Genomic DNA, 27,108 nt, shown 5'->3' on the forward strand with positions numbered 1-27,108 from the left:
CCATATAATTAATGGTATCTCATTCAGCATAGAGGATTAGACTATTTGGGGAAAAAACACAGCACAAGTTGGAAAGACCTTTATCATGCAATCATATCTTTAGCATTAATCTTGGAAAAATCAGGTAAAATGTTCACAAATAGACCTGTGGGCTTACTGAAATCTTATTAAGTGCAAGACACGCTGCATACCATGAGAAATTCAAGAAATTTAAAAAATTATATTCCTGCTTTTCCAGTGTTCGTGTTCTAGCTTTAGACACTACGTACTAAGAAGAAAAGGAAGAAAAACTATTGAATGAGTGTCACAGGTTATACTGATGTTCAGTTTTCATGTGGACTAATAATAAGAGTTGATGTAGTTTGAGGTGGGGTGAAGTCACTTCAGCTGTGATGACAAGAGAAAGCTTTGTAGAAAAGTTGGAATTTGAGTTTGTTCTTTATAGATTTTTTTTTGCAATTTTTATACATAACTGTAAACCTTAAAAGAAATAATATCATCATTCCAAAAGAATAACCAGTAGAAGGCACTGCTTCCTAGGACTTTATCTCTGAATTAATCAAAGGTTAAAATATCTAGAGAAGGAAAGGAGAGTAATTCCCATTCTAAGTCTTCCATTTTATGTTTGTTCCATATATGAATTCCTTTCACTTTGTATATGCTTTCATTTTTTAGAATTGCATCAAAGAACAGATTCTAAAGTATTAAATAGGTGATTCCTCAGTAATAGGTCAGGTAATAATTAACAATGTAGCAGTCTTCCATAAAGCTACTTCATGTTTATAGTTTTTTACATACACATTTTAAAAATAACTATAAGATTTTTTCACTAATATTTTAAAAAACTAATTTAACCAGGTTTACGATTCTTTTACACAGAAATTACTTAAAAGGATACTGTTAGCACTGAGCTGAATTTCCTTTTTTTCTGACAATATTAAGACATTTTCTAAATATGCTTGCCCTGTAAGACTAGATCTTACAACTACTCATAGTTAGAATAGTAACAGAGTTGGTTTTAGATGGTAGCTTTTAGGAAGTAAGTATTTGTTGAAAAACAACCATCTTCAGAAAGGATTCTAAGTCCTGGGGATGTAGCTGTAAACAAAATCTGCCCTCTGGGGTCTTATAGTAGGAGAGACAGATAATAAATAAATAAGTCAGTGGGATAAGGTGCTAAAAAGAGCAAGGAGGTGCTGGTTTAGGAGGAGCAACCAAGGAAGGCTTCACTGGGAAATGATATTGGCACTAAATGAGGGTAGGGAACAGGCAAGGGTGTATCTGGGTTAGGAAGGTTTCAGATTGAGAAAATACCAACTGTGAAAGAAATATGTGTACACTGTGGATTAGTTTCCTGTTGCTTTTGTAACAATTAGCACAAGTTGAGTGTTTTAAACAATACAAATGTATTCGTTGACAGTTCTGGAAGTCAGAAGTCTTGCAATCAAGGTGTTGGCAGGGCTCATTCCTTCTAGAGGTTCTAGGGGAGAATCTATTTCATCACCTTTTCTAGCTTCTAGAGGCCACCTTTATTCCTTGGCTTATGGCCCCAGTTCATCCATTTTCAAAGCCAGCTACCTAGTATGGCTCAGTCTCTCCCTCTGACTCTGATCCTCCTGCCTCCCCTCTTTACAGGGCCTTTATGATTACTTTAGGCCCACCCAGAATATCCAAAATAATCTCCTCATATCAAGATCCTTAACTTAATCACATCTGCAAAGTCCTTTTTGCCTTGTAAAGTAAACATATTCACAGGCTTCAGGGATCGCAGTTGGGACATCTTGAGTGAGGAGCATTATTCTGACTAGTGCAAATGGCTTGCAACCTTGACTGTCACAGCATTAGAATCATCTGGGAGCTTTAAAAAATTCTGATGCTCCATCTCCATTCCAGAACCAATAACATTAGAATGTCTGGCAGTGGGACTCAGGCAGCAGTACTTTTTAAACCTCTCCATATAATTTTAGTTTGCAGCCAAGTTTGAGAATCCATGGTTTAGTTTATGTTGCAGTCTCGTACCCTTTACCTTACCCCTAAGTTGGCTATACATGTCTGAGTACAACTGGGGACATCCTACTTACAGAGTGATGACAGTGCACACAGAGAGCCCTTAGCCAATCGTCAAAGACTCCAGGAGTTTTTAAATTACTTTCACATGTGGACTAAGTGGGCTGATTGTGCAGATTGTTATAAGGACAAGTAAAGGAAAAGGGACTCCATGTAAAAACAAGATGCCTCTTATAAGGAAGGCTGTTTCTTATCTATTCCATGCATGTAACTCAGCAAGTCCAGGAATGCTATAGACTCAAGCTAGGGTTTAGTCCATATTCCTTGATGTCCTTTTTTCCTAAGTCAGCTTGAAACTTAAATATACACTGTACTTTCTAAGACTCTTTCTGCATCTTTGCTTGTATCATCACTTCCTACATAAAATTCCCTCTCCATTTATCCCAGAGTTTCCATTTGACTTTCTTTTCCCCCCAAAATCCACTTGGTCAGTCATTCCCAGAAATACTCCAGGATCCCCTGGTCCTCATGAAGCCCTCAGGTGTTCAGCTGTAGGGCCAATCGTTTGGCCCTTAACCTGAACTGTCTTTCATTATTATTTCTCCAAGTCTCCTCCACCAGTGCATAAGTTTTTTAAAGCAGAGAACTTGAATTACACGTTTTTATTACCATTAGATAAGGGTCTTGCACACAGTAAGTGATCAGTAAATGGTTGTTGATGATTTGAAGGTTCAAATTAGACATGTGTTTTTGCCCTAAAATTAGACATCAGTTCTTTCAAGATTTTCTTGTCCACACACAAAACTGAGTTTAAGATTCTATTATATCATCATAGCTCCACAGGTTAGTTTCACACTGGATTATATTTGTCTGTCTCATGTCAGATTCTTTGAAGTCTGAGTTTTATTCATGGGCAAGTCTAGCACCTACCACAGGAATGACAAAAATCATCTCTGGATGAATACATAAGAGCATGCTCCAGCCTAGATCCTCAGATTATTTCAAGACAACACAGTATGTCATGTAAGCAAGTGCAGGAATTGGAACCCTACGTATCCCATATAAACAATATATGGGAAGTTGCAGTGAATTTTTTTTATTATCATACATCTTCCTATATTATTTGTTTTTTTGAGAAGATACAGCAATTGTTAATATGCATGGGTAAAACAGAATTTCAACATAAAGCAAACTTCGACAGAAAGTAGAAAATGTACAATTCCAATTCCAATGGAATTGTACATTTGTAGAACACTCTTCAATAGTAAGAAATTTTTTAATGCAAATCAAAATATGTCTCAAAACAAATGAAAAGGGAAACAAAATATTCCAAAACCTATGGGATGTAGCAAAAGCTGATGTTAGAATGAAATTTATGCTATAAATGCTTGTCTTAAGACATTTCAAATAATGTTTGAACTTAACACTATACCACAAGGAACTAGCAAACTTAACATTATACCACAAGGAACTAGAAAAAGAAGAAACTTAGCTGAAATATAGTACAGGAAGAAAATAACAAGGAAAAATCAGAAACAAATAAAATAGAGACCAGAATAAATAATAACTTAGCATTGAAAGTACTTTGTTTTTGTTTTTTAATGAATGGAACTTTCTTCTGTCCAAAATGAAACGGTTTGGTAGATGAACAGAAACTCAAGAATTAACATTATTGGTGATTTGTTGTCAACATTTTTAGAAGTTCTATGAGTCAGTCTAAATATCAAGCAAATTGATAGCTCTCGACATAATTTAAGTATTTGCCTTTTTTTCTGATTTAGTAGCCTATTTTTGAACTATGAGCATTTTTATTGCAAAATTTTTTAAATCTTTAAGACTTCTTTAACCTGAGTTGTATAAAAATATTCTCAACTCTGGCACATTAAGAACATTCTGTAAGTGTCTGAAAATGGAATTGAAATAATCATGAAATATGTAACTGTTTAGGATCAGGTGCCTTCTGGCAGCACGACTCCTTCATGTTTATTGTTTTAGGTGTTTTAGACCTTATGCTTTTGCTCCATAGAACGATATATATATATATATATATATATATATATATATATAGAAAGAGACTGTTTATCCAGTGGTATAGAAAGATAATTTAGATATTGAAATGACTAGATGTTTTGCGAAAAGTAGCAGTGTCTTAACTATTTACCATATCTACCTTATGTCTACTTTTAGACTTTCAATTTTCATAATCATTATTAATAATGCTATTAATAAAGTAGAAATCAGCAAAAGAGTCATGCTTTCTATGAAGGTCAGAGAACTGCATTAACTTGGGAAAGGCCAGCTGATCTAGCTTTCTGCTTTAATAACCCAGAGACTAGCTTTTGCCAATAGCCTGGAGTTTTTGGATAGTAAGAGATTTATTGTACATAAGACTGAGGTAGACACTGAATACCAATTTATTAATTTCACCAACAGTGATAATGCCTACACAGACCATAAATACTGTGGCTATGTATAAATGCATAATCTCCTTATAGTCAAACTACATGTAAAACAAGAAATAATTAAAAGTCCTTTTACTGATTTACTCTGATAAATCACAAAGACCTTAAATATTTTAAATCTGTTCTGTCAGCCCATTCTGTACATGACAATCAGAAGTTTGCTTGGAGAGCATGGAAGCAGAACAGTAGAAGTTAATATCGCTAGTGTGTAGAGTTATTACATATAGTTTAATTTTTCCATTTGGTGATAGATGTGGTATTGCCAGTGAGACTAGGACTATTCTAGCTCCAGCCCCTTCCTTCCTTTCTCCATACTTAAGAGTATACTTGGAGTAAACATTAGTAATGAGATCAGAAAAACTGAAGGTACCTGAAATGTGATGGCCCAGTCTACTTCTCTTTTAGATGAGCCACTAACATTTTCTCCTCTTTCTCTGTTTTCAGCTGATCAAGACTTCTTGCTATTCGTATTTCTTCTTTACACTCGCTAATACATCTGATCAGTTTATTGTTAAGTATGACTGACCAAGGAGCATTTCTCTTATCAGGACATTGTGTATTTCATGTTGATTTTACAGTTTAACTCTTAGAATGTAATCTGCTTTCCTCATCTTGGAGTTTTTTGTTTTTTTGTTTTTGTTTTTTGGGTTTTTTTGGGGGGGGTTAGTAACACTGTAGTTTTAAAGTAAACAACACCTATTGTTTACTGAGCGTCTACTCTGTGCTAAATGCTCTACAAGTCATTTTTCATATGGTACACAGTTTATTCTCAAAGAGCATTCCAAGTAGATATTACATCTCCCTTTAAAGATGAGTAAATTGAGATAGATTAAAGCTAAGTCTCACAGCTATTAAGTAGCAGAATCAGTATTTGAATCCATGTTTGTCTGATTCCAAAGCCCTAATTTTTTTCTACTGTGCTATTATTTCTTAATAATGTATCTTCAGTACTTGAAAACACTGTTCTTTTGAAACTTTTCACAGTAAGAATAGTATTATTTGGCAATGATTAGAAGCATCTCTTTAGTAGTAAATTTCAAATTTAAAAATCAGTGATATATATGAAAGAAGTGGTATGGACTCTTTAGTAGTAAATTTCAAATTTAAAAAGCAGTGATATATATGAAAGAAGTGGTGTGGCCGTTAATGCTTTCCTGCCTCCTCTCTCACTGGTCTAGAATAAGAATGGATGATTCTGTAAACGCTCTTTGTTGAGCAAAAATAACAACTTACCCAAGGTCAGATCAAGTTGCAAATACAAGAGAGTTTTTTTTTTTAATTAAAAATTTTAACTCTATACTGCTTCTATGAGAAACTTGTAGTGAAAGGAAAGGGAACTCTATTTAACGAAGAATATTTGCCAATTATTTTTAACCTCTGATAGTATTCTTAGTCAGACTCAAATACCAAAAAAAGTGTTTAATTTTTAAGTGTCTAAGTGCATTTCCTTATAGGCATTAGCTCATCAAAACAAAACATCTTCCTTTGATTTTTCCCTCTTACTTAGGTATTCTAAGGGGCAAATAAGTCTGAGAATCCACATCTAAGTCTTTCATAGGATTGTGGAAATGAAAACTGAAATATTTTTATATTTTCACTTTTTTTTTACCACTTTGCATGTTTGATATTAAAAATGAATGGGGAGGTGAGGAAAGAAAAATTCCCAAATGTTTCAAGATTCACAGCAATTGCAAAATTTATTCAATTCCTAATAAGCTTTAAGCAAATATCAAACTTTTGGCCATGAAGTCTGTGGTTTCCTTATAACCAATATTTCTACAATTCATAATAATCATACTTTTAATGCAAATTTGTTATAATGGCAGTCGTTCATTTATTTTGTTTATTTTTTGATGAAAGACATTTTAGTTCTTTCCCTTCTTTTAACTGCCAACAGTATTTGCTATTCATAGATGTTCTGTCTTCAATAAGGTCTATCAAAGTGTAAAACTAGATGGGTATTTTTCTTCCCTTTAAAATGGAATGGTCTTTCAATATGCAGTGTTCTTAGGTGAATTCTCTTGTTTAAGAAGCCAGAATACAAGAGAGTGCTATATTAGTGTATTATTCTCACAACAAACAAGCACTGTTCTGTTGCTACCTGCTTGGCCATTGTTTCTGATTGTGTGCGCTTTGCAGTGGTATTTGGATGGTTTCCTGCTCTCTGCCAGCACAAAAAGGCATTTCTGTTACAATGGCCCCTAACCACACAATGACGGCATTAAGGATTTATGTGGAGGTTTCATTATTTTCTCCTCTTTTGTTCCTTCCAGGATGTCTTCCAAGCGACCAGCCTCTCCGTATGGGGAAGCAGATGGAGAGGTAGCCATGGTGACAAGCAGACAGAAAGTGGAAGAAGAGGAGAGTGACGGGCTCCCAGCCTTTCACCTTCCCTTGCATGTGAGTTTTCCCAACAAGCCTCACTCTGAGGAATTTCAGCCAGTTTCTCTGTTGACGCAAGAGACTTGTGGCCATAGGACTCCCACTTCTCAGCACAGTACAATGGTAGGTTTCTCATGGTCTCTTGTGCCTTCACTCACTCTTTGACCAGTCTACTCTTCTAATAGTTTGGCTTCAGTCCTTTGCTTTATAATTATCATCTACTTAACAGCCAGACACAAGATTCACTCCTAACATCTTAGAATTCCTTATAAGTAAATTGATTCCGGTAGGAAGTATATGACATGCTATTTTTTTCTCTTTTTTGTTTTTCATGAATTTTGCTTTTGAGACACAATTTAATTAGGAGAAAACACATGTACATATAAGAATAATGTTCAAGTAACACATTTAAAGTTAGTCAGCATGACAGTTAGATGTCATAGTATTTCTAATAAAAGGTTTTTCCAGATAGAGTTACAACATACTTTGAACATCTCCACCATGATAAATCAATGTTTTTCAATGTTTTGCTTTGCCCAGATTGGATTCCAGTATTCCTTTATGGTACTGGGAATATTACAGGAGAATGTATTTCATAGAAACTATATTTTTTTAATATGACTGCAATACTTTCTAACTCAGTCTCATTCATTCAGTAATTACCTGATGCATCTTATTCCAGAATTTGCAACTCAGGATAATTTATCTGTCCCTTCATCCTGGGGTCTGGATCATTGTCATTGCAGAAGATCAGGAAACTGTGGTTTTATGGATGAAAGGGAAGAAGGCAACATAGCATCTTTGGCTGAAGCTTAAAAGCACACACACACACACACACACACACACACACACACACACACACACACACACACACACACACACACATACACACAGTCACCAGTAAGGCTTTTAGGTCCTTCTTAGGAACTTAAATACACAGAATCAGCACGTTGGCAAGGTAGCAGGGAACTTAGCTGCCAGGAAAGCCACACTCGCCTTTTCAACATGGCTGCTTGGGTACATGTCATGGTTTTGTGACCTTCTCCTCTTCTACTTCAAGGATGGTAGGGCCATTAATTTGAACCAGATTACACCAACAAAACTGTTTCCTCATACCATCTCATTCTTTTGAAGATGACTGTGATTCTGTGAAATGCTTTTTTTTTTCGCTTTCTCTAGAAAATTATTAAATATCATAAATATGCTTGGTATTGAAATATGCCCACTTATTTATGTTATTGCATTACTGTATGTAGAACTAAATCAACAAGAAGAATCAGATATCTCCTAATAACTGTGAAATGGATGCTATGTTTTGTCACTCACATTAGATTTAAATACTCTTTCAACATTTTAAGCCTCATAGGTCAAAATTTCACTGGGTGGATTACTATATGCCAAGATTTTCCCCTCAAGGATTGTATTTCTGCTAACGCTGTGTAACACTTATATAGATGTGGCATTTTATTCACATTATGTATATTAACTCATGTAACCTTCTCAATAATACAGTGATGTGTTATTATTAGTCTCATTTTATAAATGAGGAAACTGAGGCACACAGCGGTTAAATAATTTGCTTCAGATCACAGAGGATACAGAGGAGAACCAGGGTTGTTTACCCAGACATTCTGGAGTCCATGATTATAAACATTATAAGCTCTTCACAAGAGTACGTGCATATTTTATTGTCTGATTATCTCTTTGTTGGCAAGCTAAATCATATTATCCATAATTCCTACTTTTTTCTCTCTACTGTGAGTTTATATTACCTATGTGCAATGATAGAACTTTTTGGGCTTCTCATAAAGGTTAAACCTAGGATAAGAAAGGGGGAAAATGGTAGTACACAGTTCAGCAGGGTAAGGAGATCATACTCTCCATTTGGCATTGCATCACTGCTAATGCCTTTCTCTCTCAGTATCTTGACCATTGCCTTCTCTTAGGGAGCGCTTCTTCGTTTGGTTTTCCTGTGATACTACTCTAAGCATAAACACACAGATTTGAAGGAGTGAATATAAATAGTTATAACCTGAAGAATACCACAAAAATAAAGGAGAGATAGATTATTTTAAGTATACTCAAAGATGAGTATAAGAAAATTATATTAAATTACATTCTGTAGTTGGAATGACGGATCCTGTGATGCAGGATGTTAGTGAAAATGAAACCAGTTTGTAAGGAAGAACTCAGTTCAACTAGATACAAACTATGAATTGCCTACTTTGTACCAAGTTTCTTGTTGTTATTGTGGGGCACTATGGAAACAGATTTGAATAAAATACAGCTCCTTCCCTCAAGCAACTTCATGTAGAGCAACAGTTCTTAGGCAGGGCCTATGGGATCTTCTGAAAATGAATGGATAATTCTGTATTATGCATACGAGTGAGTAAGATTATGGTTTTCATCAGATTCTCAGACCGATCTCAGGATACAAATGGTTTAAGTACATTTTAGTGACATGCTGACACTTGCTCTTATATATATCTAACTGGTTTCTAAATTTGTTCCTGCCTGAAATGTTTCTTGATTCCATCAGGTTTTCATCTCTTAAGTAGACAGTTGGAAAAGTCTCTCATATGATCTCAGATTTTTAGCCTCTCCTCTCTCCCGTCTTTCTTTCAATATCCACAAGACTTGTTTTCCTGACAATTGAGTTGGATTGTTTACTTTGGGAACTGTGTGTCCTTGTTTTTATAGGAATTAGTCTAAAACTCATTGTCTTAGCATAAAACTCTGTATAAAGTAGCACCAAACTATGGCCTTGGTCTTCTCTCCTGTCATTTCTTGCCATGGACCCACTGTTCTTGTTGTGCCAAGTTTTTCATGCATGTTCAGAAATATACCAGGTGACCCTGCACGACACAGCTTTATTCTTTCTACCTGGAAAACGCTCTCTTTTCATATTTACCTTCCTGGTGAATAGGAAGGTAATAGGAAAGGAATAGGAAATGAATTATATGCATATATAATTATGTATGATTATATTATATGATATATTGATATAGAATGTTAATATACCATCACTATATATTAATATAAATTAATATAGAATATAATATATATTTGTATTTCTGATACTTAGCATATAATAGACAATGTATGATTATTGATTAAATGGCAGAATTCATATGGATGTTTAAATAGTAAATATGTTTTGGGCAAAGTCGTTAAGACTATTCATGGTGAACATGCTGATTTTCTAGAAATTTAAGAACTAAAATAGAATGTATTAATGTAGTATACTCAGAAAGCAGAAAGTATGTGTAGTAGCCATGATATATTCACCAGTTAAGCTGATTGATATATTTTTTTCATTTATCAAAATGATTGAATATATTTATAGAATTGTTATTCAACACAAATCATTGTACTTTGAGTAGTAGGCCATTGTAATGTTCACTTAACAGAAACTTTTATTTCAGTAGGAAAATACTTTTTTTTTTTTTCTGTTCAGTATATTTGAAAACAGAGACAATATTTCATGGTCTCCATATCATAGAGTTCAATTTAAGGAAAAAAAACAGGTTTCCAGATTTCATTGCCTATTTATATGTGACATTCATACTCTATTCCTAAATTAAAAAAGGAATGAGAGGTCCACATTTTATATTGCCAATATAGTTTAGAGACAAAGTAAAACTGATGAGTAATCCCTGTAAGGCTGGCTCGAAGTTATGGAGAGATGCTCTCAGTATAACATTTAGGTTGGAAAATATTTTCTGAGATAAAAGTTCTGTACACTTCACAACTGTTGCCATATAAAGATTTTGAGGAATTAGGGTTGTTTGTTCACATGCAGGGTATGCAGGTGTTTGGAATTGGGTCAGATGAAGATGTAATTCTTCCCTTCTGAAGTTGTGTTTATTGCCTGAATATTTTGGAGAAATAAAGTGCCTTACTAAGAGCAACTTCCATTAGCTGTACTGATATGAATACTATAAGTCTATCTATTCTTGGAATGGTTTACTTACTATTCAGGGTTCATTACAGATCAACTGTCTTAAGCTGTTTTTTTTTAATTGTCAGATTTTTAGCCAGTATAAGATTGAGACATAGATATGAAAAAGACTGATTCTGTGGTTTCCTTCTCTCAAGCTCTCATAATCTTGCCAAGCAATTAATGGCGAATTTTGATTCCCAGGTGATCTTCAAAAAGGTGAAAGGCAAGGTTGTAAAGTCTGATTCTGACATGAGTGGAAAGGCAGTTTGGGACTTTATTTTTACAGAAGATCAGATCTACCCATCCTGTCCCTTTCCCCCCTTTTTAAACATGGGTTTGGAGGCTGTCACTTCAGAGTTTCAGAGACAAGCAAGAATCACTATAATTTCTGGCTTATTTTTAATAATAGTTCTGATACAAATGAATTTATTTCATGATGCAAAGAACTATTGAGAACATATCTTCATGTCAATCAATGTGATTATATATGAGCACCAGAAAGTGAGAGGCAGCCAAGGGACTCTGTGGTCGCCATTTTGGTGCTTGTTTTCTGTCTGGTTGCATACTACTTCTGCTGGTTAGATTGTTGTTCTAGTGTCAAACGTGATGTGAAATGAAAGGCTTGACCACCTGTGGTTACTGAATAGTCAATTGTCTCTTTTTTCTTTTCCACAGAAGATATACACTTATCTTAGCCAAACTCTCTTTTGACTTCTTAAAATCCTCTTGAGTTGAATGAATTGTTTTGTATAACTATAGAGTGGCCGCCTCCCAACACTGATTTTTAAAATATGTAATTATTTATTTTAACAGTACAGTATTCTTATTAAAAAATAACTTGAGTTGCTCACTTTATAGATAGCTGAATCTCATATGAAATAAAGACTGTGTTTGTGTATTATTTTTTAACATTTAAAAATCCATTGGATTTGGAAATAAGTTTTAATATGTTTTAGTATCTCATTTAATGTTTATACTGATAATATTTTCCTGGAATTGTTTAAAAAAAAAACCTCTGGATACATAGTGTTTGGGGCTTAATAATTTGATTTATCTTAATGTAAATGTGTTTAAACATTGCAGAGACACTAGTTATCATAAAGCAACATTCAGTGTGAGTCAGTTTCTTCCTGACATCCATCAAAAGAAGACAAAAGTGTCTTTTTAAATCAGATCTTTTGTAGAAGTTGGGTATATAGCTGGGAACCAAGTAGAACATTACAGCAAGGCTCCAGTGTGTAAAATCCAGCCTTAAACAGTGAAGGATTCATAGAATGCATGTCAGAGAGAGGCTTTTACTTACTCAGGTTCACTGTCAACTCCTGGGATTATTTATTTACCCCCAAATAATTTTAATTGCTATATTATGGTTGTGTCTTGAAATACTCTTTATATACTTTGCTTATGACCTAATATTATTAGTAATGTATTTTCAATGTTTGACGAGGATAATGTTACGTATAAAGTCCTGTTCAGATAATATACAAAAGAAAAAAGAGAAATGCATGTGTTATTTAAAAATAAGTCACAGAATAGGACCTTAATTATGGTATAGTGAAGATTCCTATTTCTATATAGGAGTTTTTATAGGCTTTTAAATTTCTGGTTACCTTTGTACATCAAACTTAGCGTAAGTTATTGTGATGGTATAATACATACTGTTGTTAACACCAGTGTGGTTATTGTGCCAGTTCTAATAATGAGAATTTCATTGTTTAGGGAGAGCAGTCTCCTACACTCTAGACAAAAGTGCAATTACTTTTGAATGATGTGGAATGTGCTCAGTTTAATAGCATGGAGAATAGATTCAGAAAGATTCAGATAAAGTAAGCTTGGAAGCCATATGTGGAGTGTGGCAGCATAAAATTATGATAGTAGACAGTGTAATTCTACACACACGTACCCGATTTCACACAGTTTATCTATAAACTGTTGTTTCTGTAAGAGATAGGCTTGCTTATCTGAACAAGGCCAATTCAATTGAAACAAGGTGAAAATGGTGACAAGTTTGTATTTGTTTTTTATGGTAAATTGATGTTTATCATACAATGAAATTACATTGTTACAAACATTATTCTGTAAATGGTGTCAGAAAATACCACATGAAGCTGTTTATCTAGATATAATCCAAGGCTTGTGTTTGAATGTAAGTGGTTCAATCTTTATACTTGTATTGTTTCTGAAAATTACCCCCAGGGCTAGCAGGAATGAGGACATGTGAAAAACAATCAGTTGGGGTTCATCAAAGCCACTGGATAAGTTGTGCAATAGATCGTGTTGTCCCGTTGCCTTACAATTCCATTCCTTCTCGTTGGGGGAGGGTTGAATATTAAGTGGAGAAAACCTTGATTCATATGATGTCCATAGTATTTGAAGTACTACTGTTGAGTTAAAAGTTTACTGGGCCTTGAGAAATTGAGGAATGTACTCTCCCATGGTGAGGAAAAACGTGCTACGTGGGAGCTGCGAGCTAGTTCAGGATACTTGATGAGGGTCTACTGTTAGCATCCCCACAAAGTGCTGTGCAGTGACTGGTGAATAAACAAGACCTTTCTAAAGCTGTAGTAATGGGGGGAAATATGTTTGCTTAAGAAGATTTGGCCTAATGAATTTAATGACTTTCATTTAATAGGTTGTGGAAAGATTCAACTCAAATATATACAATTCAGCAGTAATAGAGAAATGAGTAAGAATTCTTCCTTCTTGTAACTTTTTGTATAGTATGGAGATAAGATGAGCACAAAATCGTCATAATTTTATATAAAATATTAGAACGCTGAAACAGGCTAACAAGTGCTGAGGAGATGCACAGTTGAAAGATATCTCATTTGTGGGGATCAAAAATAGATTAATTTGAAATTGCTTCCACAAGAAAATTAGATTCCAAGATACTAAAAATATATAGACACATTGGATCAATTATCATTATACCAGGTCTTCAGTTTATACTTAAGCATAATTTTGCTTTTGCCACATTTTTTCCCCAGAAGAAATAACTAAGAAAAAAGAAAAGAGAAAGTTAAAAAAAACCCAAAACTAAAGACTAAGTGTACTGTAAAGATCTTAATATAAAATATGGGGAAGTTAGTGAAATACATGTCTCATATTCATAATAATACCAACTAATACTTGAGTTATTGGGGTTTTAAATGTTTCTTTTCTTTATCTGGGTGACCACCTTGAATGAAGTGGAAAGAATGATGAAATACTTGGCTAGGATATTGGAAATAGCAAGGACATGAAGAAGCAGTGCTGGAAACTTACTAGAATGGTGTTCCTTACTTTATGGAATGGATAGGTGTCTGTGTTTATCTCATTTGCTATTTTTGGACCTGCGTAATAGAATCATTTGTATTTGGAAGTTAAAAATAATGCATAATTTGGGGCCTAACCTTTATTTTGTATCTTAGATGTTTTGTTTTCAGTTCTTCCACATTTTCTTCCTTTGATTCTTTTCCTTGTTTGCTCCTCTTTTTCCTCTTTCAATTTGCTTCTATCAGAAAACATTCTTCTTATTTATTTATTTTTTATTATGTTATGTTAATCACCATACATTACATCATTAGTTTTTGATGTAGTGTTCCATGATTCATTGTTTGCATATAACACCCAGTGCTCCATCAGAAAACATTCTTAATGGTTCTCTTGTGGATCTCAATGGAGCCATTATCAGGAAGGAAGACAGGGTCAGAGAATCAGCACCATTGTGCTCCGATACACACTTCCTTCTTATTTACATATATTACCTCTTGGGGGCTTGCCAAACTTCCTGCAGTCAGCCTAGGTTTCTCTTACTGTATGTGATTAATAAAGGTCAGTTGGTTCTATGACAAAACTTTCACCGATTTTTAGTTAGCTCTTCACAGAACTATGTGGCATATTTATTCAGTTTATTCAGAAATCACATTCTTTTACTTTTCTTTCATGATCCAGCGTTGATAGTAAATTATAATTTTATATTTAATATTCTTACCGGGGGAAAAAAGGACTTAGAACTCTATATTGGTTCTGAAATTATTTTTTGAAATTGGGCTTATCATTGAATCCAAATGTCTGGGACCTGGTGCTTTAGCAGATACTTTATGGTCTTTGGGTGCCTGTTACTAGCTTTTATATTTTAAATTATTTGACAGCTTCTGTCACTGTTTTCAATCAGTTCTTGATTATTTCCTTAACTCAATTATTGTTTTTTTGTCTTCATATTTCTTTCCTAAATTTGAGATTTTATAATGATTGGTAGAAAGTAAGAATTGAAGAATGGAGAGTATTTACATAACTAGAAAGTAATATTGATGGTAGTGTCAGTGTATTAACTTAATATGAGGGATAATAGCAACGAGTTTGTCATTATTTTTTATTTTGTAATTGCAAAGGGCCATCATATAAGGGAATCCAAAAGAAATAAGAATTTTGCAATGTTGGTGCCTGAATTCCAGGAATTAGAATGAAATCTCCAAGACTAGGTAACTCAGTTGTCAGTGGGACCTCAAAATATTTCAAATAATATACCATATTCCCTCGTGGCTCTATCAGGTAGATACAACTATCCACTGTGCCTAAAAAGAGAGAAGTTACCTTTGTATAGCAGCTTCTCTAACAAGCAGAAACACTGGCACTTAGTTGGGATCTTAAGAAAGTGAAGTCATAAAAATAATGTAAGGAAGTATTGGGTTTTCATTCTAATTTCTTTTCCTCACATATTTTGGCCATTAGGCTCATATACCTTTCTCTTTTATAAGTACAGATAAACACAAATACCTGGATTTGGTGGGGGGGGGGTAAGTTTTTTAAAAAATAGAGAGGAATTCAATAGTATAGAAAATCTAATTGAAAGATAGGGGTGAGCACTTTCAAGAGAAATGATTCCTTAAGAAATGTCAGTCTGAATTCAAAATGAACACTATTTGTGCCACATTAAGTGCATTTAAAAGTATTAAGTGTGTTTAAATTCTTCACTTCCTCCAAAAGGTCTGAGATGCCCATAATTCGAACTGGCATTAAAGGTGTCATTAGAACTGGATTCATGACAGTATTTTAATATGTAACCAGTTCTGATCGTTTCGTGTCCCTTTCCCCCCATTTTTTGTTTAGAAAGTAAATTTTATGTTTTTCTCTACTCTGCTACCTAGAGGAGAAAGCTGAAAGTTCTTTGTTACTTGAAATGGGAAATAAGTGTAAAGCTAACTTAAATTTACAGTTGTAATCAGTTCCTTTGGTTACATATCTCCTTTATACAAAAGCAAAAATGCTTTTTAAAAACTTTCCCCTAAAGGCGCCTGGGTGGCTCAGATGGTTAAGCGTCTGCCTTCGGCTCAGGTCATGATGTCAGGGTCCTGGGATCGAGCCCCACGTTGTCGGGCTGCTGGCTCAGTGGGGAGCCTTCTTCTCCCTCTCCCTCTGCCTCTCTCCCTGCTCATGTTCTCTCTCTCTCTCTCTCTGTATCTCTGTGTCTCAAGTGAATAAATAAAAAATCTTTAAAAAATAAATAAATAAATAAATAAATAAAAATTTCCCCCTAGCCAGTTTTCAGGAATGATCCGTGTGAGCAGATGAGGAGTGAATGTAAGGAGAGCAGCCTTGAGCAGCGCTGTGACACTGACATCACGTGATAAAGTAAATGAACACAAGTGACTGGATTTTGTGTCTTCTTTAGTCAAGGCTGATTCTGTGGCAGGAGAGGAAACAGTGTTTTCATTATATAGAGAAGCAGTTTTTATTTCAATGTCTCTTCTTAGCTCTTAAAAATCCAGCCTGTCTCGAGATAAAACAGTTAATTTTGTTGGCCAATAATCCTAAATGAGAGAATAATATTCTAAGAGTGAATAAAAAATTTTAGATGGAGGTAGGATATTAAAAAAGGAGCATCACTACAAAGGTACCATTAAGGAGCTTTTTATTTAAGGTAGGAATATATAATATGTACCATGTAAAAAAGTCCACACCTATATTAATGAGTAACAAAAAAATAGGTTAGGATGACATAGCATATGTATACTTAATAATGTGCTAAGCCTGGTAACCACCTCTGGTGCCACTCCTGGACCCTTCCCTCTGCGTAAACACATTTCTGGAGAGAGGGAGATTGCTGGGTTGTTACCAGGCTCCATCTTTAGGCTTTGTGGCAGTGGCTGGCATGCTTTGCACACTAGAGACACAGGAGTCAGAGATCATGCTTCTCGTGTATCTGAGATTTTGATTTCCCCAGGGTCATCACTAAAATATAAAAAGCAACTTTGAAAGTTTTGTGTGAATATATCTTATAGCCTATCTACAGTCTGATAACTACAATCTGAATATGGAAGATTTCAAAATAGTGCTCTTTAGAATATGATATCTAATAATTAAAAATAAGAACGTGTAATATATCAATTTTTTCTATGTACCAGCCACCCTACATTTTTATTATCTCGGTCAATTTTATGTCAACCCAGTGAGTTCGACAACAGTGATTATCCCAAGTTTACAGACAGAAAACAGTCTTGGGTAAAGTAATATGCCTAATAAGTAAGTGGTAGAGTTTGGATTCATGACTTTGGAACCCAAGCACTTAATAACTGTGCTTACTGCCTCTCCATTCATATACACATTAAAATCATTTTTATAATTTATCTGAATAAATTGGAATAAATAATTTTATTTTATTTTTTAAGATTGATTTGTCAGAGAGAGAGAGAGAGGAGCGCACAAGCAGGGGGAGTGGGAGAGGGAGAAGCAGGCTCCCCGCCAAGCAGAGAGTCCAATGCGGGGCTCAATCCCAGGACCCTGGGATCATGACCTGAGCCGAAGGCAGACGCTTAACCGACTGAGCCACCCAAGCATCCCTGGAATAAATAATTTTAAAAGTCTTTAGAAATACATGTGGGGAATTCAGATAGAACAATTGTTGCTTGACTATTATACCTTAACTCAGAGACAACTTGATTTTTTTAATCTTTTTATCTGGCTTCAAATGGACCAAGAGATGTAACTGTTTCAGAATGGATTGGGCAATATATGGGATTTTAAAAGATTACTTGCTAAACCCTTCATATAAAGGTTAGTATTAATTCGTATTCTGGCTATTGGACTGTTGGCATAGCATAGTGGTTTAGCACATGGCACTAGAGACAAAATTACTGAGTAAATTCCAACTTCTGCTGTTTAATATTTTATGGCACTTAGCAATTATGGAAATTTTCTGTACCTTATTTTTGCCATCTGTAAAATGGGGATTAGTTAGAATAACGTCTAACTGAGAGAGTGTTATGTTGAAAGGAGTCAGTACACATAAAGCACTCTGGTGCCTGGGATATAGCAGGAACTTAGTAAATATTAGTTTTTAGTTAAATGAGTGCCTAAAGACATATTTAAGTTCTATGATCTAGGAGAAGAATGGTGTATTAAATGTCAGATGCTTTCAATTCTTACAAATTTAAGTAACCTTCAAGAAAATAAAGCTAAAGAAGAACACTTTATTTTTTATTAACATATAATGTATTATTTGTTGCAGGGGTACAGGTCTGTGACTCATCAGTCTTACACAATTCACAGCGCTCACCATAGCACATAACCTCCCCAGTGTCCATCACACAGCCGCCCCATCCCTCCCCCCCAAGAAGAATACTTTTGAAATGAGAAGTCCAATAGAAATCTCAATCTCTTGTCATTAAATGGTTTTTTTTAATTTTTAACTATTAAAAAAGGACATCATTATCAATCTGAGATAGTGTCTCTCAGTCAGATATTTATGACAGATTTAATTATCATCAATATTGTTGATTGGCAGCCAAATTTTTGCTTAATGTTATTAAGGCTGTTCATTAACAGCAATGAGCACCACCACCTCAAGAAAAATCTACCTAAGCCAAGTCAGAGCTGCATTTTGATAAGAGATGGAGAATGTGGTGGTAAAGAGCCTAAACTCATCCTTGAACTGCTTGGGTTTCAATAAATTCCACATTTTATAAGGTATCTAAGTTTTGTGGTTTTTCTCTGTGCCTTTGTTTTCTCATCTGAAAATGAGGATAATAACTGAACCTCTGAATATACACAGGGGTTATGAAGATAAAATAGAATTCTCATAAGTGGCCTTGAGCTGTGCCTTGCACATAGCAAGGTCTTAATAGATGCTATAGTTCTTGAATAGTTTATGTTCCGTTGACTAATGACCATGAATTATCAGGAGAAACACTGTGGGTTTTGGTGGCTCCTAGTAGTCATGATTTCCTTTTAGTAACCTGGAGGATTACTACCCACATTTCCATCCCATTTTAACTGATTCAGTGTTCCTACCAGTAAGTTCTGTCAGTATCTTTGGATGTAATTTGCCTTGAACATGAGATGTAAACTCATTTAAAGGAGAAAACTCTATGTTATCTTTGGCGTCATATGTTTATCTTGTTCAGCACTGGGTCTCTAGAGTCTGGCTCCGTGGCTGACACACAGCACGTGTCTCCAAATAGTTGAATGGATGAATGAATGTCTCCAAAACGTGGGCTTATAGAAGACATTCTGAGAGCAACTTTCCTTATCTACGTGTTGAAATACTACTTAGTACATAGACAGATGTAACAAGTAAATGAAGTAATTACCTACCACAGTGCTTGTTGTGTAGTGACTATTCAGTTAATGTAATCTCCCTTTCTGTCACCCTTCACATAACTCATAGATCACAGCATTCTTCTGTGGCCTCACCTGTTACACTTCTTCAAATAGTTTACCTGAGGAAAGTAACACCAGCGTGCACACACTTACACACACATACACACACCAGCAGCAATATTTTGGGAAAAGAATATAATTAAAAATTATTCAGTTTTTCCTGTATGAATATTCTGAAGACACATCCTGATTTTTCTTTTAGGACATGGTTAATAAGGTTCATGTTTGTTACTATGGTTTTATTAGCATATTCATTTTTGGCAGGGTTTTGTGTTTTTTTGTTTTTTTTTTTTTACATTTCAATATGTTTTAAAATTCCTATTTGATTTCAGGAATTTTAGAGGCCCTCTGGGGGGATTTGGTCCTTTGTTTTATTTGCATTGTGTGTATTGTTTTTTTGTCCTTTGATCTCTCATTTCTGTTTACCCATAAGGGCAGTTTGAGATGATGTAAAAAGGCTAAGATATGAATAAGAGACACTGTACAAATGGATTTGTAGAGTATATCAGCTCGACCTCTCAGAAATCTGACATGTCACATTTAAAACTAGGACACCTACCCAAAATGTGTATATTTCTAGCTGTTAATTCTTGATGATTAAACATGTATCTCTGCTTTTGTTTTATTGGATAAAACTTTGACTTGTCACTTTCCTAATGTGCTTCAGGTGATCTTTTTATTTCCTATCATATAAACTCTTCCCTGTTCGCTTATGTCCTCTTCAGTGGTTCTATAATTATTTTTGTTTTACATAGATAGAAACATGTTTTTCCCCCTTTTTTACATATGGTGTTTTTGCTTCATGCAGAGAGAACTACACAGATGACATTTTTTAAAAATCCAAATTTAATTCGGTTTTACATTCTTATGTTTATAACCCTGAATATCTCCAAAACGTCCTTACCTAAAACATTTTAGAGTTTTATTACTAGATTTATACCAGTGCAGATACATCAGCTTTCTTAGGGATAATCTTTAAGCAGAACTTAGTAAGACAAGCTTTGAAAACTATCATTCCTAGGAAAGTAAATCTTGAATCATGGAACATCGGTTTAATCACTCCCCTTGACAACTTAACACGGCAGACTGAAATATAAAAGCCGGTGCAAGTGGGATCAGTGGATTATCTAAGTCCCTGAACATCTTCTCTTAAATTGGGGGACTTGACGGAGTGGTTGTGAGAGGTGTGTGTTTTGTGTGTCCCTTGTCATGTGCAGAGCATTATGTTTTCAGAGATTAGTGCTGAGTGGATGTGGTCTACCTGGACATGAAGCCAGGGAGAAAGAAATTGGGAGGGAATGGAAAAGAGGGGGCTACAGGAAGAGTGGGATAGAGAGATTTACATGTGAGAACTCAGGGGGCTTTGTCATGGCAATTGTATAAAGTGATATACAGTGCAAATCGACTTGAGCATGTCCCAGGATAGCAGGCGGTTTACAGCCTCCACGAGCCGAGATTACTGCTTTATCTTGTCATACTAAATTAACATGGCAGCACACTGTTAAACAGTGGTGACCTCTTCATCTGGGGAAATTGCTGCCTAGAAGAGAGATGGCATTTAAGTCTCTCTCTCTCTCTCTCTTTCTCTTTCTATCTCCCCTTATACCCTTAAAGCATTTGGGGGTTAGACAGTAGCCATTGTAAAATTATGATAGAAAAAATATTTTTTATATTAAGCCTACAACAGACAGGGTGCACTTAGATCAAATGGCCATTTTGGTTAGAATAGTAAGATTTTATTTACCCAGTGTTCTAAAAATGACATGTCATCTTTATACATTGGAATTAAGAATATATTCGCTGTCTTGTCATTTTAATCCCTTATTATTCTACAAATAGACTATTAATTTGTGTAAGAGTTAATTTCTATACTTTCCATAAGAATTGGTGGGTGGCGAAGAGATAGGGGGAAATAAGGCTCAGACACTGGTTCTCCCACTCATCAGGTAGAGGGATAGCCCAAGAGAACTAGCAAGAGGATTATGCCTTAAATAGAAGCACCCAAGTTATCTCTTCTTCCCAGAGCTTACCAGGTACTGCTTCATTCTTCAGATTTTTTAAATTACTTTATTAAAAGAGGAGGGAGAGAGAGAGAGAAGGTCATGAGTTTAATTTGCTTCATCCCTCTGCCAGCCTGCAGCTGTTCCCTTCATGTATTTTCTAAGTTCAACATATAGGAAATATACTTTTTTGCTCCTATCTTAAAATGTTGATAAATCAGTCAAAATCCAGTGTGTATATATATATTTTTTCTGTGGTCGGTATATGCTATTGAAATTTGAATCAAAGGAAAGGGCAAAGTAAAGCTTCAAAATCACATGAGTGTCTATTCCTCTATGTCCCCAACTGAAGTTTCTCCATCTTTAAAGTGCAGCCCTATGAACTGCTTCCTCACTAACCTCTAGAGCAAGTGTTTTCCATCTGTGTGTTAAATCACTTTAAGGTTTGTAGGGTGAGCTTTATGGAATCTGTAACTCCCCCCCAAAAAAAAACTCTGTGATGTACTCACTCACAAGTTTTTCTACAGAGAGGGCCCATAGCTTTCATTATATTCTCCAAAGGGCCTGAACTACGAAAATAGATGATAACTTGTCCAGAGCTTAATTCTGTCTTCGGGTATTACCAGGGTACATCCTCACACTGGGGCTATATATCTAGCAAGCAAGGTACTGACTGATAGACACAGTTATGATTGTGCTTATTTTGTAATCAGAAAATGTATTCACCAAATCTGCCTTGGAGATTTTTCACAGGGCTGCCACATTGGAATTCACCCTGGAGTCCACCTACTGCCTCTGACCACTTCAGACTGTTCCTCTTAGCATCCTTTTCCTGGATCCACTTTTTGAGCCATAGACTGGCTATAATTCTCATATAAGGATAAGGTTCAGTTCTCCAGTACTCTGGATCCAGAGTCCAGGGAGACTCTGACAGACACAAAAAGACTTTTCAGCTTACAAGGGATGTGGGACAGAGGCAATGCAATTTTTTTCTTTTTTCTTGATAAGTTGCTTCCTCATGCCCACTCTCCTCTCTCCCCACTTTTCCCAAGTCAGCATGTTGTCAGAACTGTGAAAAAGAACATACACATTAATTTAGGAGTGGCCTGGACTAGTTAAATTCTTCCTATGGTGTCCTGGTACTATACTGTTTGACTGAGAGAATTTTTATATCAAAGTAGTTTGCTTATGTTCAATATTGTCATAAACATGGTGTTTCTTCAAAGAAAGGAAAAGACAAAAAAAATTAGAAAGGAAAGAAAATGACCAAAATTTGTACCAAGTTGCCTTTGTATGTTGAATTTTTTTTAAATTTTTTATTGTTATGTTAATCACCATATATTACATCATTTGTTTTGGTGTAGTGTTCCATGATTCATTGTTTGTTCATAACACCCAGTGCTCCATGCAGAATGTGCCCTCTTTAATACCCATCACCAGGCTAACCCATCCCCATACCCTCCTCCCCTCTAGAACCCTCAGTTTGTTTTTCAGAGTCCATCGTCTCTCCTGGTTCGTCTCCCCCTCTGACTTACTCCCCTTCATTCCTCCTCTCCTGCTATCTTCTTTTTCTTTTTTCTTAAAATATGTTGCGTTATTTGTTTTAGAAGTACAGATCTGTGATTCAACAGTCTTGCACAATTCACAGCGCTCACCATAGCACATACCCTCCCCAATGTCTATCACCCAGCCACCCCATCCCTCCCACCCCCGACCACTCCAGCAACCCTCAGTTTGCTTCTGAGATTAAGAATTCCTCATATCAGTGAGGTCATATGGTACATGTCTTTCTCTGATTGACTTTGTATGTTATATATTATCTGGGAGCTAGGAGTAACTATTGAACTCAGTCTTTTCCTCCTTATTCTTTCCATTGATAATTTCTTCTTCCCTAGAATTTTTTCATCAGACTAGATGCATTAGCAACTCTTTTAAAGTAGAAGGTCACTAGATAGCTATTCTCTCCTACATTTAACAATTTCTAAAACTTAGAAATAATTCTTTTAGTTAATTTCAGGACTTAAGTGTAAGTTGATATGATGTTTTCAAAAATATTAACCTTTCCCCAATTCCTTACTTCCCATTCCCTGTTATTTGTTTATATTTAATGAGCACTCTGAACACTTATATATTAAAACTTGAAGGATTTCTTTCAGATAAATTGTGAATGTGATATAGGAAGTCATGGAGGACAGGTGTAATTTTATGTCTTCTGAAATAGCAACATGTCAAAAAGTACCAGGAAAGTACTCTGGCAAACTTCACTATCACCTCCTGACTCAGATCCAAGGGCAGGAGATGGAAAACAGGCTAAGAGGCAGCCATAAACATCAGAAATATAGAATGATAGAGAGCCTTATTTTGGGGCTGAAATAAGTAGAATATTTGAATACCAGAGTATTGAGGATATCTGTAATATTCAGAAAATCAATGTGGTCTAGTATTTTCCAGGAGAAGCAGAGAACCTAAGAGAAAGAAGGAAGAAAAAATATAACAGAAAAAAAAGAGAAAGCCTATAAAACAAGAAGCAAAAACAGTTGTCTGTTATCACACTAAATGTAAAGGAGTAAACTTTCCTTTTAAATGGTAAGTATTTTTCTGGATTTGTTTAAATATAGTTTATGCTCCTTAAAAAGTCAGACATAAAACAAAATGACATCAGATGTTAAAAATAAAAAGAAAGGTAAAAATATAGTAGACATACACACATAGAAATCAGAAGTAGTGTTAACATGACCAGACCAAGTTGAGTCAACATCCTGGGATAATCTTTTTATGTTGTTATATAGAGATAAAATGTCATGAATATTTATACATTAAATAAACTATATAAAGGAAATTTTTTGATATATTAAATTATAGAAAGAGAAAAAATGTTAGAAATATGAGGTGTTGACAAAGATATAATTATACTAAGAGAAATTAAAGTATCATTTTCTCTCTCACAGATGGATTAGAACACAAATAAATTCATGGAGGATGATAAATATAATTAATAAGGTTGATTTAATATCTATATGTAGATCACTTGAAAATTTTTAAAAAAGGACACTACTAAATAATTCTTGTGTTAAGAGTGTCATACTCTACCGACTGAGCTAGCCGGGCACCTTAAATAATTCTTGTGTTAAAAATCAAAACTATAGTGGTGCCTGGCTGGCTCAGTCAGAAGTGCATGTGATTCTTGATCTCAGGATTCTGAGTTCGAGCCCCATGTGGGGTGTAGAGATCATTTAAAAATAAAATCTTAAAGACAATCAAAACTATAAGCTATTTAAAATAACAGCATGAATATTACATATCAAAATTTGTGTGAAATGGTGAAAGTTCTAATAATAGGAAAAAGAAGAAGATAGCAGGAGGGGAAGAATGAAGGGGAGTAAGTCAGAGGGGGAGACGAACCATGAGAGACGATGGACTCTGAAAAACAAACTGAGGGTTCTAGAGGGGAGGGGGGTGGGGGGATGGGTTAGCCTGGTGATGGGTATTAAAGAGGGCACGTTCTGCGTGGAGCACTGGGTGTTATGCACAAACAATGAATCATGGAACACTACATCAAGAACTAATGATGTAATGTATGCTGATTAACATAACAATAAAAAATTTTAAAAAAATTACAATTTCCTCCACTACTTAGTTAGTTCTTTCATTCTTTTGTTCTTTTGTTCTTTTTATCATTTTATTGGGGTATCATTGACATACAATGTTAAATTGGTTTCAAGTGCACAACACAGTGATGCAACCATTACATTACATTATGCAATGCTCACCACAATAAATATAGTTACCATCTGTCACCATACAAAGTTATTGCAATGTTATTAACTGTATTCCCTCTGCTTCACCTTTTATCCCTGTGACTTATTTATTTTATAATTGCAAGTTTGTACCTCTTAATCCCTTCACCTATTTTGCCCGTACCCACACCCCCAAGTGCCTTTATTATTAAATAGAATGAATAGGGGGAAAAAAGAACAAAACAATTAACTTTAGAGGCAGAAAAGCATGATAATAAAATAACCCCAATAAAGGCATAGAACAGAGCTTGACAGACGTAAGGAAAGAAATAAATGAACTGGGAGAAAATTAGGCAAACTTTTCCCTAGATTAATAAATGAAAAAGGGGCACCCAGGTGGTTCAGTCAGTTACGTGTCTGCCTTTTGCTCAGGTCGTGAGCCCAGGGTCCTGGGATCAAGCCCAGCATCCGGCTCTCCATCAGGCTCTCTGCTCAGTGGGGAGCCTGCTTCTCCTTCTCCCTCTGCCTACCACTCCCCCTGCTTGTGCGCGCTCTCTCTCTCTGTCAAATAAATAAATGAAATCTAAAAAAAATTAAATGAAAAAGAACAGACACAAGTACTCAAAAGTATAACTGATAAAGGGCAATATTATTACAGTTAGAGAAATATTATAAATTGTTGTAGTCTACTCTAGGATTTTCAAAATTATGTCTTAAAGAACACATGAACCATACAATGTCCAAGACAAATACTCTGTAGTCAAATCAATTAGGGAAGTATTTCATAATATAATTCATAATCCCACCTTTTGATATTCAGATTTCACATGGTATATTAAAGGTTTTGAGAAGTCAGCCCTGTTGTTCAGAGAGCTAATTAGCTTTATCTTGCACAGTGTTTTCCACACTTAATCATTCATAGAATCCTTCTTTAACATATAGCCTCTTGAATCAATCACCAGGAGGTAATATTCTATTGAGCACATACTGGCAAATGTGGCTGTATAAAATTATTCATTTTATACAGAATCTTGTTGAAATATATGATTTTATAGGACTGCAAATAAAGTAAGAAAACTAAACACTCTATCCATAAAAGACTTTTTTTAAGTCAAATATTTTCAACTTTTAAGAAGCTGACAATTCCCATGCTGTATAAAACTGTCTTCTAGAGCCAAAAAAAGTAAACAAACAAAACAAAAACAAAAACAAAATTTCTACTTAGCATAACTATACTACCAAACCAACACAAAAGAAAATAAGTGCAATCTCACTTTGAATATAGATGCCAAAATTCTAAATAAAATATTAGAGAAAGGTATCAGTCCCTTTTACTATGCTTTTGATAGACCATACTTAGAAAGAGTAATTTTAGTGAATTCAGAGAGAGAGATATATATTATCATAATCTGTATTAGGGGTCAACACACTGTTCACTGGCTTGCTGGCCAAGTATGGCCTGCTGGCTTGGCTATATTTGTGTTAAAAAAACAAACAAAAAAACTTTATTGAATAGAGCCACGTCCATAGACTATTGTCTATGGCTGCTTTTGTGGGTCGGTGGCAGAATTCCATAGTTGCAACAGAGGCCCTGTGGCCCTAAAGCTGAAAATATTTACTTTTTGGCCTTTTATAGAGAAGCTTTGCTAGCCCCTTGTCTATATTCTCACTTGCTCAAGAAGAAATCTTATATGAAAATGCTCAGAAAGATGTTTGAGAAAATTCAACATCCACTGTTATATAAAGTCTTTGTAAATAGTTGATAGAGTGATACTTGTGCATTCTCTAACAATTGCTTAAGACTTAATGGTGAAATACTCTAGTTTCCTTTCAAGTTAGGGACAAGTCGGGGTTGCTCACAACTTGCGTTTAATAGTTACCAGGTTTCTCCCTGCCTCCTTCCTTCCTGCTTCCCATCCTTCCTCCCTGCCTTTCGT

The 27,108-nt window shown here is 35.1% G+C and overlaps 1 protein-coding gene across 17 annotated transcripts in view; it reads left to right on the forward strand.

The window, feature by feature from the left end:
• The window catches only part of SOX5 (SRY-box transcription factor 5), a 1,040,220-nt gene that overhangs the window by 679,091 nt on the left and 334,021 nt on the right, over positions 1-27,108 (forward strand). For 16 of the 17 annotated variants that reach the window (XM_027594377.1, XM_035729355.1, XM_027594379.1 and 13 more), the window contains one exon: positions 6,743-6,974. In XM_027594377.1, the coding sequence (XP_027450178.1) occupies positions 6,744-6,974 (231 nt within the window). In that variant the 5' untranslated portion in view covers position 6,743. The remainder of the gene's footprint in view (positions 1-6,742; positions 6,975-27,108) is intronic. The other variant, XM_027594389.1, reaches the window with a different exon arrangement.

The sequence above is a fragment of the Zalophus californianus genome, chromosome 9 (assembly GCF_009762305.2).
Source record: "Zalophus californianus isolate mZalCal1 chromosome 9, mZalCal1.pri.v2, whole genome shotgun sequence".
NCBI classification, from domain to species: domain Eukaryota; kingdom Metazoa; phylum Chordata; class Mammalia; order Carnivora; family Otariidae; genus Zalophus; species Zalophus californianus.